This window comes from Anser cygnoides, chromosome 1 (assembly GCF_040182565.1).
Source record: "Anser cygnoides isolate HZ-2024a breed goose chromosome 1, Taihu_goose_T2T_genome, whole genome shotgun sequence".
NCBI lineage: Eukaryota > Metazoa > Chordata > Aves > Anseriformes > Anatidae > Anser > Anser cygnoides.
In genome coordinates, this window is record NC_089873.1 from 167,150,771 (window position 1) to 167,163,865 (window position 13,095).

General features: G+C 33.4%; 1 protein-coding gene across 17 annotated transcripts in view; it reads left to right on the forward strand.

Moving 5' to 3' along the window:
• Nucleotides 1-13,095, forward strand: part of MYCBP2 (MYC binding protein 2) — a 198,272-nt gene that overhangs the window by 133,664 nt on the left and 51,513 nt on the right. For 12 of the 17 annotated variants that reach the window (XM_066987323.1, XM_066987316.1, XM_066987331.1 and 9 more), the window contains 4 exons: nucleotides 3,975-4,049; nucleotides 6,167-6,391; nucleotides 7,341-7,473; nucleotides 10,429-10,554. In XM_066987323.1, coding sequence (XP_066843424.1) covers nucleotides 3,975-4,049; nucleotides 6,167-6,391; nucleotides 7,341-7,473; nucleotides 10,429-10,554 — 559 coding nt within the window. The remainder of the gene's footprint in view (nucleotides 1-3,974; nucleotides 4,050-6,166; nucleotides 6,392-7,340; nucleotides 7,474-10,428; nucleotides 10,555-13,095) is intronic. The other 5 variants (XM_066987339.1, XM_066987400.1, XM_066987406.1 and 2 more) reach the window with 2 other exon arrangements.

Consider the following 13,095-nt stretch of genomic DNA (forward strand, 5'->3'; position numbering starts at 1 on the left):
AGTCAACAGCCAGTAGCAAACAGCAAAGATGTTAAGAAAGCAACTATTAATGTAAGGTGGTTATGTCTAATAACAGATATTTTGAGTTACTTATGGATAGAAGCTTTCTTTGCATCTCTCTCATACTTTCATATTTTTGAAAGGACATAGCATGTCCTGAAACTATTTTACTATAACCGTATTTAAGCATTCAGATTTGTTGGTTTGATTCATAATCATAAATGGAAAAAAAATCTATATTTTTGCTTTCTTAATGGCCACAAAACAAAAGTCACAGTTCAGCGGCTTACTTTTGACTGCCTTAGTCTCTACTGCAAACTATTATGTTTTTATGCACCACACAACTTGATGAAAATTAATAAACTCTTTAGTAAGCTCCTGACTTTTGTAAGTCAGCTTAAAACTCTTTTCTGCTAAATCTTGACCACATAAAGTGATACTGCTTTCTTGTATCTGCCCATCCTTTTTTTGTTTAATTGGGTAACTGAATGACATTATGAGCAAAATGTAAAAAATCTGTTAATATGCACGATTTCTAGAATCTACAGCTGTTCAACCAGTATTGGCTCTAGAAGAGGGAAACATACTGGAAGGAGTCTCATAAGTGACTGCAAGTACATATGGAAAATCAAGTGGCTGAATTAGTCATGCTAATCCCTGTTCAAATTAATGTCACAGTACTTTTACTAGGCTCGATTTTTATTCAACTCAGGAGTATGCAGACTTGGCAGCTCTGATGATGTTACTTTGCTACATTTAAAAATATAAGCTTTTTGTGATCATCAGTTACGTAGAAAAAATCTTTCAGTACATTTTGTAAAATATATTTAAGGTATGCTTTTTACAGAAAGCTTTAATTGCTCTGTTTCATCACTGTAGTAATTGAGCAGTGAATAAAAAATAAAAAATATTTTTTAAAAAAGATTTAAAATGATAAAAAGCACATTTTTTCTGTAGTGGTAACTTCAGCCTCTAGTCCTATTGGCATATATACTGTATTTACATTTTCTGATTATTTATAGACATTAACTAGTTATTTTATGATAAAGCAAATATTGAGTATTTTAGATCTCCTTAGTACACTGTTTCTGTATATTTTGATCAAAGGTACTATATTTATAGATAAATGATCATAGGGAAGCAGAGATCCACTGTAGTTGCCAGACTCTATTTATTTTAGTTGTGGTCATTTACTTTCTCAAGAAACACTGTATAGCCAAATCTGTTCCTACTTTTGCTCTTCTTTCATGAGGAACAGCTACGTAGCCATTGATCTAAACTTGTGAATCTAATCCATTTTAGGTAATACGATTATGAAACATGTTGTGAATTTGGATTAGCTTCTTACTGTCCTGATAGTTACTTTTCCTTCCGTCTTGTGAGATTCAGTTAATTGTTCTTGCTAAGTTCTGATAGAGGTTATCATGTATACAGACAGTTGTGTATTCACGCATGCACATGGTAAAAGATATATACAGCATAAAACGATACACACTAGTGAGAAGTAGTTTTATTTTATGGGTAGTTAATGGAATTTGTCTTTTGGTTAAACTCTGGAACTTTTTAAAAATCATATTCTGAATATGGTTTTGTTCCTTAATTTTAAATGTCAAATGTATAACTATAAGGAATACTGTATCCTGCTGCCCAGTTTTAGTGTTACATTCCCCAACCACTACAGGCAAGCAGAACTGAGAAACTTCAAGTTTTTTAAACTGCTAATGTATTGTAAGAGAGAACCAAAATTAGTATGTAGATTGCTGAGTTTGATTGCAGAACCTCAGAATGTTTTGTGGAAACACTGAAGGACATTCACAATCGATTTCTACCATCATTTTAGACGTGATGGGAAATAATGGTTATGTTGGGTAAAAGTCTAAAAAATCATTTAAGATAACACTTAGCTTTGAAGAATAATATTATTTGAGATTTTAAATGCTTTTTTCATTGCTAATTTCTAGCGGCGAAGTAATTTATATTCAGTTTTATGATTTCTGAAACTTAAACTTGATTGGAAAAAAGGTATGAATTTTTTCCTGGAAGAATTCCTGAAATTATTTTTAATTTTTGGAAGGGAAGGCTCAAAAGGAAAAAATGAACTAAATCTACAGATGGTAGCATGAGGACTAAATACAAGAGCTTGTATGTAGTAGTTTCTTCAGAATTAAATATTAATTCTCAGTTATATAATAGATACATTGATTTACACTGACATATGACATGCTAAAAGCCAAGAAGCCAGAAAGCTCTAAAGTTTGAAGAGCAAAGGTCTGGTTTGATCTTCTCTGTGTTGCAGAGCCAGCCAGCATGGTCCCACCTCAGTGCTGTGTGTTTTTCACGTATAGCTTTATGGCATACCAAACCAGATCTTTGAAATGATAATATAGTATCTTGGGTATGGCACCACATTCCTTTGAACAGTAGAAGTCTGTCACAAAGTAGGAGATTTGTTGCAAAGTAATGTAATCAGTCTGTTAAGCTACACTGGGTGCCTATGAAGTATATTCTCATTAGGCAAATGTAGTCTTTTTATAATTATTATAGTTTTATGTCAGATTGGTAAGCCTTTATTCTGTGATTTTGTCATCTTCCTGTCTAACGCACCACCACCACCTTCCGTGATGCCCCCAGGCATCTTTTCTTTGTGTATTAGTGCCTCTTTCAAATTCAGGAGGAGGTGCTGCACTCTAATGAAGTTATGGTGTTTGATAATGTCTTCATTTTTGTCCAAGTTTAAAGTTGTTTTCTTTACTAAAGATTGATGTAAGGAGAATTTTTGCAAACAGTAGTAGATGATTTACTTCTGTCATGAGGTGGATTTACTTATTTTTAACATGTTAATGTTTTTTTTCAAGGAATACAGAGAATGCATGCCAAGACTGTTTTGTACTTGCCAATTTCTGCTTAAAGTGATTCTTTTATTGTTATTTTTTAATTACTGTTAAATTTTGGTGTCAATGCTGCAGGGATTTCATTTGGTTTTCCTGCCAAGATGGGGATAGGAAATTAAAAAAAAGAAAGTCTTTACCAAAGGGATTGTGCTGTAAATACTGGTTATTAATACTACTATTTATGTACTATTAATTATTTCTTTTGATAGGAACAGTGAAAATTTCTTTGAAATGAGTAGAAACAAGTTTATGGAGAGAGGTTGCTTCATGGAGAAAAATGGCTGCTTTTGGTGTTTTCCAGTGGCTAATAAATGCCGTCCTAGCTGTTCTGCGGGGGAAAAATGCACAGAACAGTAGAGCTTGTGTCTATAATACGGGCTATTGCTTATAAAATTAGGGAACTCGAGCAGCTCCATTTGATTGTTGATAATTCATAATAAAGTAGTAAATGAATCGTATGTCTTATAAAATTAATGAGATCTTAGTGGTTCTTCCTTACAGCACTCTGCAATTTTTGCTTCTGGTAAAGAGTGTGGTATCGATGTGCAAACTAGTGAAATCATTCTGTGCAAGTGAGTTGCTTTCAAACATAGAGAGCTTAGCCCTTCTGCATCTTTGCAGTTCTGAACTGGTGACAAAAGTCCACGTGCAGTTGTCCTGCAATAATTGAAATCCTTTCGAAACAGCAGACTGTCTTGCTTGTAAAACTGTGGTTTATGGTGGAACAAACTTCTGTTTTGTTGTAACAGAAGAGTGGGATCTGTCTGTGCATAGTCTCAAGCTTTATAAGAAATGTCTGGCTCTTGGTTTCAGTAAATGGCATGACACACTACATCCATTTCGAGCTTTTGACATACCAAACTGTTTTTGTTTAATAGATGATTTGGCAAGGGGAGCAATGAACTCTCAGGTGACTTGATCAGAAAAACAAAGCTTTTCACTTTTGCAAGATATTCTACCAGTAAAATTACTTGTGGAGAAAGTTTGCATTACTATACTAGCTTCTTCCTCCAGTGTTTCTTTGTTCCCATTTCCTTGTTGATATATGTCTTTTTTTTTTTTTTTTTAAACTTTGTTGTTCAGAATGTCTTTAATGCTAGCCAAGGAGTAAGGGATTTGGACTTTTTTTCATGGACTTCCAAAGCTTTACCCCCTAAGGTGAGTTAATTGACAGGAACAGTCACACTGTATCTCTTTTTGTTTTTCAGAATGTACCTTGTAATTCAACTTTACATTAAATATTCTTTGAAGTCTATTTTACCTTGAAATATTTTTACAGGAAATACAAGGTTTGCATAGAATGCTGTATCTGGATCTTTTCCTTTATGAGGAGAAAAAATTTTTAGGGCAGATTAATTCTTAAGTAGCACTCTCCTTTATTAAAAAAATAGAAATTCAGAGATATTAATAACATAATAAAGGCTTTCATTCTGCTTCTTGATGCAGAATGAATAGTAGTTTTTTTTCTGTTGTTGAAGGGTTCACATGAAGTTGCAGTATCTAATAAGATGACATTCATATGAGGAAGGCCACAAAAATTTAACAAGTAGACTATTCCTATTTTTTTTTTTAATGTGCAATTACAAGAACAAATTACATTATATGCAGTTAAGCAGTCTCAATTATCTACATAAATGCATATCTAAATGTCTTTACAGCCTTGTAGTGATTTTTAGATCCAGGTTGTTTTCATATGAACTTTGTAATGAAGATGATGCTCAATATTGCACCTACTGGTTTAGAGATTTAAAAATTTGTTTTTCACTGAATCTTCTTCCCCAAGATAGCAAACTGCTTTACTGTTATATGACGATCTAGACAATGTTCACACTATCTTTAGAACGCAGAATTTTTTTCTCTTTGAACCAATTTACTGCAGCTTGCTTTGAAAGTTAACATATTTACAGAACAGGTTCATTTGCTAGAAAGGCTTCTTGGGAAGACTGTTATGTAACTCTGGACATGATGCAGACTTCAATACCAAAAATCTGAAAATATATTAATTGGAGATCAAAGGAAATACTGTAAATTAATAAGGAAATAACTAGAAGTTTGGTTTAAAACTGATAAAAGTATTTTTCTACACAGCGGGTAATGAACTCCTAGAAGGTGTAGTTACAGGAGACTGTGGATGCAGAAAGTATCAGCACATTCAGAAGGGATTAAACATATTTATAGGAACCAGTTTCATAAACAGACACTAGAGGAAGTAGGGGTGTACCCTCTAATATCCATAATAAAAAGATTTTAAATGTTGTTGTTATGTAAGGGATGGACCACGAATAATGTCTTGCATGCTACTTCTGAACAGCATCTCCTGTTGCCATTTACCGGACTAGGTGAGCCACTGGCTTCATCCACTAGGGCATTACGTAGGTTTTTAACTTTCAGGCGTTCTTTTAAAAGTACATATGGTTTGCATTTTAAGCATAATAAAGCATTCCTGTTTCTCATTTGCTTTCTTCTGATAGGAATATGCAATATGTTACCCCCATCCTTCATAGTTTTTGTATAATAGACATTTTAGACATTTTTATTAAGCCATGGCTAACTGAAAATCTATAGTAGTCTGTCTCTTATTTTTAGCAACTACCGTTTTTTCTACTGGTAGGAAACTCAAAAAGTGTGTTCTCGTTTCAGATTTGGGTTTATATTTAATCTCTAATCGTTACTGTGTGAAATAAATTTGCAGGCCATTTTTATTATGTGAGTGAAAATTATAAATATGCACCACTATTTCTACGTGCATTTAAGTTTCTATGGTGTTTCTGTTACTCTGTCATAATTTTACCTTTAGTCTAAATTAACAGTGTTACAAAATCAAAAAAGAAGCATATTGTTTGAAAAGAGGTGATATTTAAGTTCCCTTTTCATAGCCCCAGGCTTTTTGCTATATTGTTTCACAAATACAGCAGGAGGAATGAGTGTGTATCCTGATAAATGTCAGTATGAAGCAAGGTTTAGTCAAAGTGGTAGAGAAAGTAAATTGTTTCTAATTGTAGATATGGGATACTCCTTTTAAATAAATTGCCTACATTTCTGTTTCAAGAGTAATAGGGTAGCTTTTCAATTAAATTGCAATTTACTAGTAGTTCAGTTGTATATTACTGCATGCTAAAATTAGCAATGTAACTAGTACCTCTTCTAGCTTTGGAATTTAATTATTGTAGTTTTTAAATAAGTATTTCTTATATGAAGAGTTCAAGGGTATTATTAATAGGTTTTATTCTGTTCTGTTTTTTTGTTTTGCCTTTTTTTTTTTTTTAATTTCTCAGGAATCTAGGTCTAATACTGATGATTTTTTCAAAGACCTAAATTCACACTGCCCACAGGAAGCAGTGATGCAAGAACAAGATATGCCATTCCTTCGAGGTGGTCCTGGAGTGTACAAGGTAGTGAAGACTGGCCCATCAGGTCACAACATCAGAAGCTGCCCTAACCTTAGAGGTATCCCAATTGGAATGTTAGTTCTGGGAAACAAAGTCAAGGCAGTGGGCGAGGTATGGATCATTGTAGCTTCAGTTCATGTCTTCATAGATACCAATATATAACTAGTAAACTCAACAAAAGAATCTGCCCCTGTACAGGTTTGCTTTTCCAACCCTCATGATAAATGCTAACTTCTGAACTTGGTTTGTATTATAAATACTAATGCAATTCTGTTTTTTTTGTTTTGGTTTGGGTTTTTTTTTGCCTTTTAGATGTGTGTCTTGATTGGAATAATGTTAAAGTTGTACTGACTGCAGTTACATATGCTTGCTTATATATTTCTGTTACAGTATTCTTTTCAAAATGTTGTTTCCTATTCAATATTTTTGTCATACGCTTTGAAAGAATTTTGTTTCACTGAAAAAAAAAATTTCTAGGACCTAACCAATTAACAATTTATTCTGTTCCTCTGTTTTGATTCATTTGTTCAGTTGCTGAACTATTGTTACTGTTCCCAATTGTCCAGCTGTGGTGTTTTATGGTTAAGAATGGCTTAAGGATGAAGTGTGTCATGCTATTTCCTAAATACAATGACAGGAACAAAATTAGTACTTGAACAAACATTTCATATATATAACTTGCTATTATAATTCTACTGTTGCAGCCACCAATAAAAAGGCATACCTTGATGAATATCTCCTTCAAGTTTTTATTTGGGCTTGTTTGGATGTTCCAACGTTGCGGTGTTGGTGATTTGCTTTTTCTGAACATAAGCAGGTCTAATATTTTTGGAAATATCCCTAACTGTATATGTGCCATGAATGGTTTTGGTCCTTCAATCTGTCTCAGTCTGTGGCCTTAATTTAAGAAACATTTATCAAAAAAAAAAAAAGAGCTTTAATTGTAATATGAAGATTGGAATGTGCATATTTTTTTCAGTTTCTGAAGTAAGTTGCTGAGTCATGCTACTGAATAATCTGGAAAGTCGGTATGTTGTGCTTTTTTGTGTGTGTGCATCAGGTGACTAATTCAGAAGGTACATGGGTGCAAATGGATAAGAACAGCATGGTAGAATTCTGTGAAAGTGATGAAGGCGAGGCGTGGTCATTAGCTAGAGACAGAGGTGGAAACCAGTACCTCCGACATGAAGATGGCAAGTTGTTTTGTTTTGTTTTTTAATTAACTTAGAAAAAAATTACAAGAAATTTAAACAGGATAAATAAAGAAGAAACTGAATTTAAAACAGGTATAACATAAATTCGTACTTTCTCATTTGAGTTGCTTTACACTGATGAATTTCAAAGTTGTTTAAATGTTCCTTCTATGTTTTTAAAAGAACAGTTAAAACATTTCCCCATATTTTCTTCTGTACCAGTTATGGATCATAATATTATCCTTCCTTCTTTTAACTATAGGGATGATTTTCAAATAAGTACTTGTATATTTCTCCTATTAGCTTTCTTTTGTCTATTTTGTGTTTCTAGGAAAAGCAGAGCAGAAAAAAATATTTATGTTCCTTTTGGTTGTGTTAAGTTTGTTAGTTCTGCTACACTGCATCCTATTAAAAACCCATTATATATTTATTTATTTATTAACACCATATTTAAAATTAATATCCCACTGCTAATTACTCTAGTTAGCAAAGAATTATTACCTTTTCTTAAAATGCAGAATTTCTGTCCTGATAATGTTCAAACTGGGTAAGACCTAGAAATAATAAAAGAAAATGTAAGCAAAAGGTTATACAAAATTTGTTATTGCATATTTTTAATTTTCTTCAATTCTTCTTTCTTTTCTTCTTCGTACTGCTCTTCCTCCAAACAGGCTGTCATTACTGATCTAAAATATCTTTCACCGGAAATGCTTCCTATAAGTGCATTGAGGCGTCTTGAAACTGTTCTTTCCCTATTAGATAGACCCAACCCACCTGGATGAGGTTCTCTGGTACAGGATTATGGCCTACCTGTATTCTTGCAAAAGATGAAACAGGGAGAGAGAGATCTGTCAGTATTTATACTTCTAGAGGAGATCATCTAGTCCAAGCTCCCTGTCAGTGTAGGTTCAGTTAGATGATGTTGCTTACACCCTTGTCTAGTCAAATTCTAAGTATTTCCAACCTTTATGGACAACCTGTTCCAGTATTTGACCCACCTTTGTGGTGAAAACATTTCCTAATACAGTTTCACATTCTGTAGCTTTTGCTTGTTGTCCCTTGTCCTGCTTCTTTGAACCTTTGAGAAGAGTGGCTTCATCTTCTCTAAACCCTCCAGTTTCTCTCAATATTTCTCGCTGAGAATACTTGTAAGTTTCTTCCACTGATCATAAAATTGGGTATGATTTCCTCTGAAGCTGGTTTGTTTCAACTCACTTCAGAGTTAGTTTCTGCAAGCCATCTTTTTTTTTCTTCATATATTTCTCTGTTTCCTGATTGAATCTGAATATTCTCAATTTGTAATTTTCTCACTCTCTTTATGAAATCTAACACATCCATTTGCCAAAAGATGTCTTCTGGAAAATTTTCTAATGCATGTCCTGTGGGTCAGTGTGCCTCGTTCTATTCTTTCTAGATGAGTCTTTGTTTTTATAAATAAGGTAAATGCGGATGTCTCTTGTGCATCTAGCTAAAGCAGTTTGCTATCAGTGCAGTTACTGAGATATTTCAACATATTCTGTGTTCTTAGTACATCTCAGTATTTAGGAGCTAAGGAGCTTAAGCCACATACGAAAATGATGTAAACTAATTGCTTTTTTTTTTTTTTTTTTTTTTTGCCATGAAATGAATTAGGAATTCTGCTTGTTATCAACTTCCATACTTTTGCTGGAGGGAAATAAGCATTTGGAGGAGCTCTGGCTACATTTCCATCTGTCTCTGTTTTCACACATAAATAATACCCTATTTCAGATTGCTTTAATATTTTCATTACATAAGTAAATGATAATGAAATTCTCAGAAAGACGTAGGGTTTGTGTCAGAGCTAAACGCCCAAGTCTGTAGACAGGTATACAAGTACTTTAGCAGGAAAATTACAGCAAAATCTATATATGTCTGTAATTCAGAGAATCAAGGTTGATTTAAGATAGATTACACACTTGTTTCAAGTGCAGCAATTTGCTGTTGCTTTCTAATTCACCCATTCCTCTTTAAGTTCTAAGGCCAATTTTCCTTTAGCAGATAAACAACATTAACTTAACAAAGGATTAAACTTTTTTATTTTAAGTGAATGTATGTGTTATCTAAAAGTACATAATCTGAAATGCGGTTTTGGTCTGAAATGCTGAAATTTTATAAAAATGGCTCTTAGAAGAGGTGTGATTTTTTTTCAGTTAATTTTAGTATGGTTACAAAAGGAGAAAGTTGGTCAAGGTGCCAACCTGATCTTTTAACCTGCATTTAAGAGATTTCATGTGAATTACTTTTTGCAGATTATTACTTGGAGTGATATTTCTGACCACATTGTCAGTAATGCCACTGTAAATCTAAATATTCAAGTGGATTCTGTCTCATATATTTTAGTTCTTTGTTCTTATGAATATTTTGAAAGACTCTAGGGTAGTTTTGGTTTGAGTTTTTGTGGTATCATACAAAAAGCATAACTGTAGTACTTGATATCAGATATGAATAAATTTGTCAAGGAAAAAAATGTCTTATGTTCTGAGTAAGGATTAGTAAGAATTATTAAGTCAGGATTAGAAGTTTACTGGCTCTGAGTTTCTTGTCACTCTGAAAACATCTTTTGTCCATCAGGGTTTATCAAATAAATTTAACAATTGCTGTCCAAAGAACAAATATTCAAATGGTATGGTGTTACAAAAAAAATAAAATGTCAAGCCTGTTCCTAAGTGGCATATGACAGCAAAACTTGCAGCAACTCAGTCAAGTATAAAACTAGACTGCATGGTATTAAACCCTCAATCTTTTTAATTTTAGAGCATGACCTCTAGGGAAGAAAGATGTCGTTTTCTTTCTGAAGAGGGTTGAGTAGAGTGGAGGAGTGCTATCTGTGGGGAAAGAAAGAAAAATAAAGGTCCTTTGCCTTGTGACTCATCTTTCCAATGTAAATCAGTTACCTGAAAGGCCTAATTCTGAAGTGATGTGTTTTTTTTGCAGAGCAAGTTCTTCTAGACCAAAATGTTCAGACTCCTCCCCCAAGTCCTTTTTCAATACAAGCTTTCAGTAAGGGAACAAGCTGTAGTAATGGACAAGGGTTTGATTATGGCCTTGGAAATAACAAAGGTATGTTTTTACACTTATATTTTATAAAATTATGTTCTTCTCAATTTTGCTTATGTTTTTGTTACTCATTTCCTACTCTTTTAGGCACCATCAGATGTGCTTCAAAAGATAAATCCAGTAACAGTGAATTTTGTAAGGTGTTCCACAATACATGCAACTAATATTGTAGCTGCTTTTTTCTCTACTTTAATTTCATTCAGTCTAAGAACTCTATATAAAAAGGATCATCAAATACTTGTAAGTTACCACTGAGGTTTCTGTGGGGGTAGGCAGAACACTGTAATTCAGAAATGAAAAATGTATCTTAGTAAATCAAGATATGAACACTTGGATTTAGAAAGCATGGGTTTTAAAAAGATCAGAAACATTTTTAAACACCTCTAAACTGTCTTAACATTTTTAAGTGCTTTTAATTGGCTGACAGGATAGTAGATACCATGTGAGATATATGTTGTAAAACTGAAGTTGTCTTTCAATCACATAAATACCAGTTAACAATACTAGGAAGTAAATAACCTTATTTATTTTACTGGCAAAATAATAGTTTCTTTTAAGCATAGTTTATTGGTAAGATGTAAGTATAAATAAGCCATCACAGTAAACTCAAATTGCTTGCCTTCTGTTCATTCATTGATTAAATCTAGAATATCTAATAATATAGAAGGGGCTTTTGCTGAGGCAGATGTCTTTGACAATTATTACTGAAACATGTAGCTTTGTCATTCTATTCTTATGACTCTGTACTCCATCCATGTCAGTTAGAACATGGGCCTTTGGTGTGCTATGTGTTTTTAATACCAACACACATTGTGAGTAACCTCTTAAGCTGGAAAAAACAAAACAAAACAAAAAAAACACCTTGAGTTGAGCCTTGCTTTAAAGGAAGACATATATAATACGTATGGATATATATGATATTCACAGTTCTACTGTTACATACCATTATGCCACGAGGTTTTAATATTCACATAGGAAGGATAAAATATGATCAAATATATTCAGGAAAAACAAAATTAAGGAGATACTAATTTCCTGTTGGTTAACATAACCGTTAATTATAAGCCTGTCTCTTCTACTGCATGACAACAAAACCTGAAATTATCGAGTAACCTGCAAGCTATTATCACTGTAGTCCTAAGAGTCATGTAGACACCATCACGTATCAGGGTCCTTCATCATGAGGTTGGACTTGGTGATCTTGGAGGTCTCTTCCAACCTAGATGATTCTGTGATTCTGTGATCATAGCATCAAGTTCCTTAAAAAGCTGTAAATCTGCTGACGTGCTTTACTAATGGGCAGTGAAATGTGAGTACTAACATGTGGACATTGGTTGAGAAGTAATGAACCAATGTTTCTTCCACTGTTCTCCACTCATGCCCCATGCTCAGTTACAGGGCAAGATCAGCAATGCATGTAAGAAATCAGATAAATAGTGCTCTTTGGCAGCTTTCTTTATAGGGTCAGTTAGATTACTTTATTCGTTCTATTTATTGTAACTGCTTCTGAATTGCCGAAGAGCAGGGAGTTGTTGGCAACTATACATGAAAAAATAACCATACTACTTTTCCTCCCCAAAATAGAACTCTTGTATCATTATTTTACATACTGTTGTCTTGCATTCTCTGATCTAGATCTAAGAAGCTTTGAGTTCTGTGGAAAAGAAAGAACTGAAGACAAAAGAACAGTCAGTTAGGAAAATTTTTGAATGAAACAGTTCTGTTGGAGAATCCTGTTTGTCAAAAGAACTTCCTGTAGGGATGTGCTAGTTTCATTGCAAATTCAGTCACGTTTACATCAGTCAAATGTAAAGATACCCATGTAGTAGGTCTGTGTTTACAGTATTGCCTGCAAGGCTGAAGACATAGCTCCCACAAATTTTCTATTTGATTTAGCTGTATCTTCTATGTGTGAGCCTTTTACATTGCAGGCAAGTCTTTAATATTCATTATGAATGGTCCTATCCCCCTCCACATTTAATTTGAGCAGATAGTTATTTTGAGCAGATAACTTTCAACCTCTTTTCAGAGGTTCTTCCCTTTAAAATAATTACTCATCTATGAAATAGGCCTGTTTGTTTATTGTGTTCATTTACTGGTCATTTATACAAACTGGAACAATTACAACTGAAAATGGACTTATGTACATTTTCATATATCATCTAATCGTGAAGCATTTTATAGCTTTTAGGAAAGGTCTGCTTGGTCTCACAATCATGACCTTTGCAGCAACTCCAAGATTTCCTTATAGACATACCTGCAAGTATCCTGTTTAATGTCACTGTTTAAATAATTCCACTTACAGATAACTAGTCTTTCCTTACTTTTGAAAGTACTTTTATGTAAGAAGCAGAGTAAGATTGACTTTGATATTCCAGAACGTATCAGACACTTAAACAGATGCTATTCTTTGTCCAGAGAAAGGGATTAACAAAAATAATTTTCTATTAATTTCTAAAAAAAATAAATAACAAGGTAACAAGAATCCCATTTTGTTCTGAATTCACAAATGTTAGAAGGAAGCATTTTCCTTATTTGTATTTA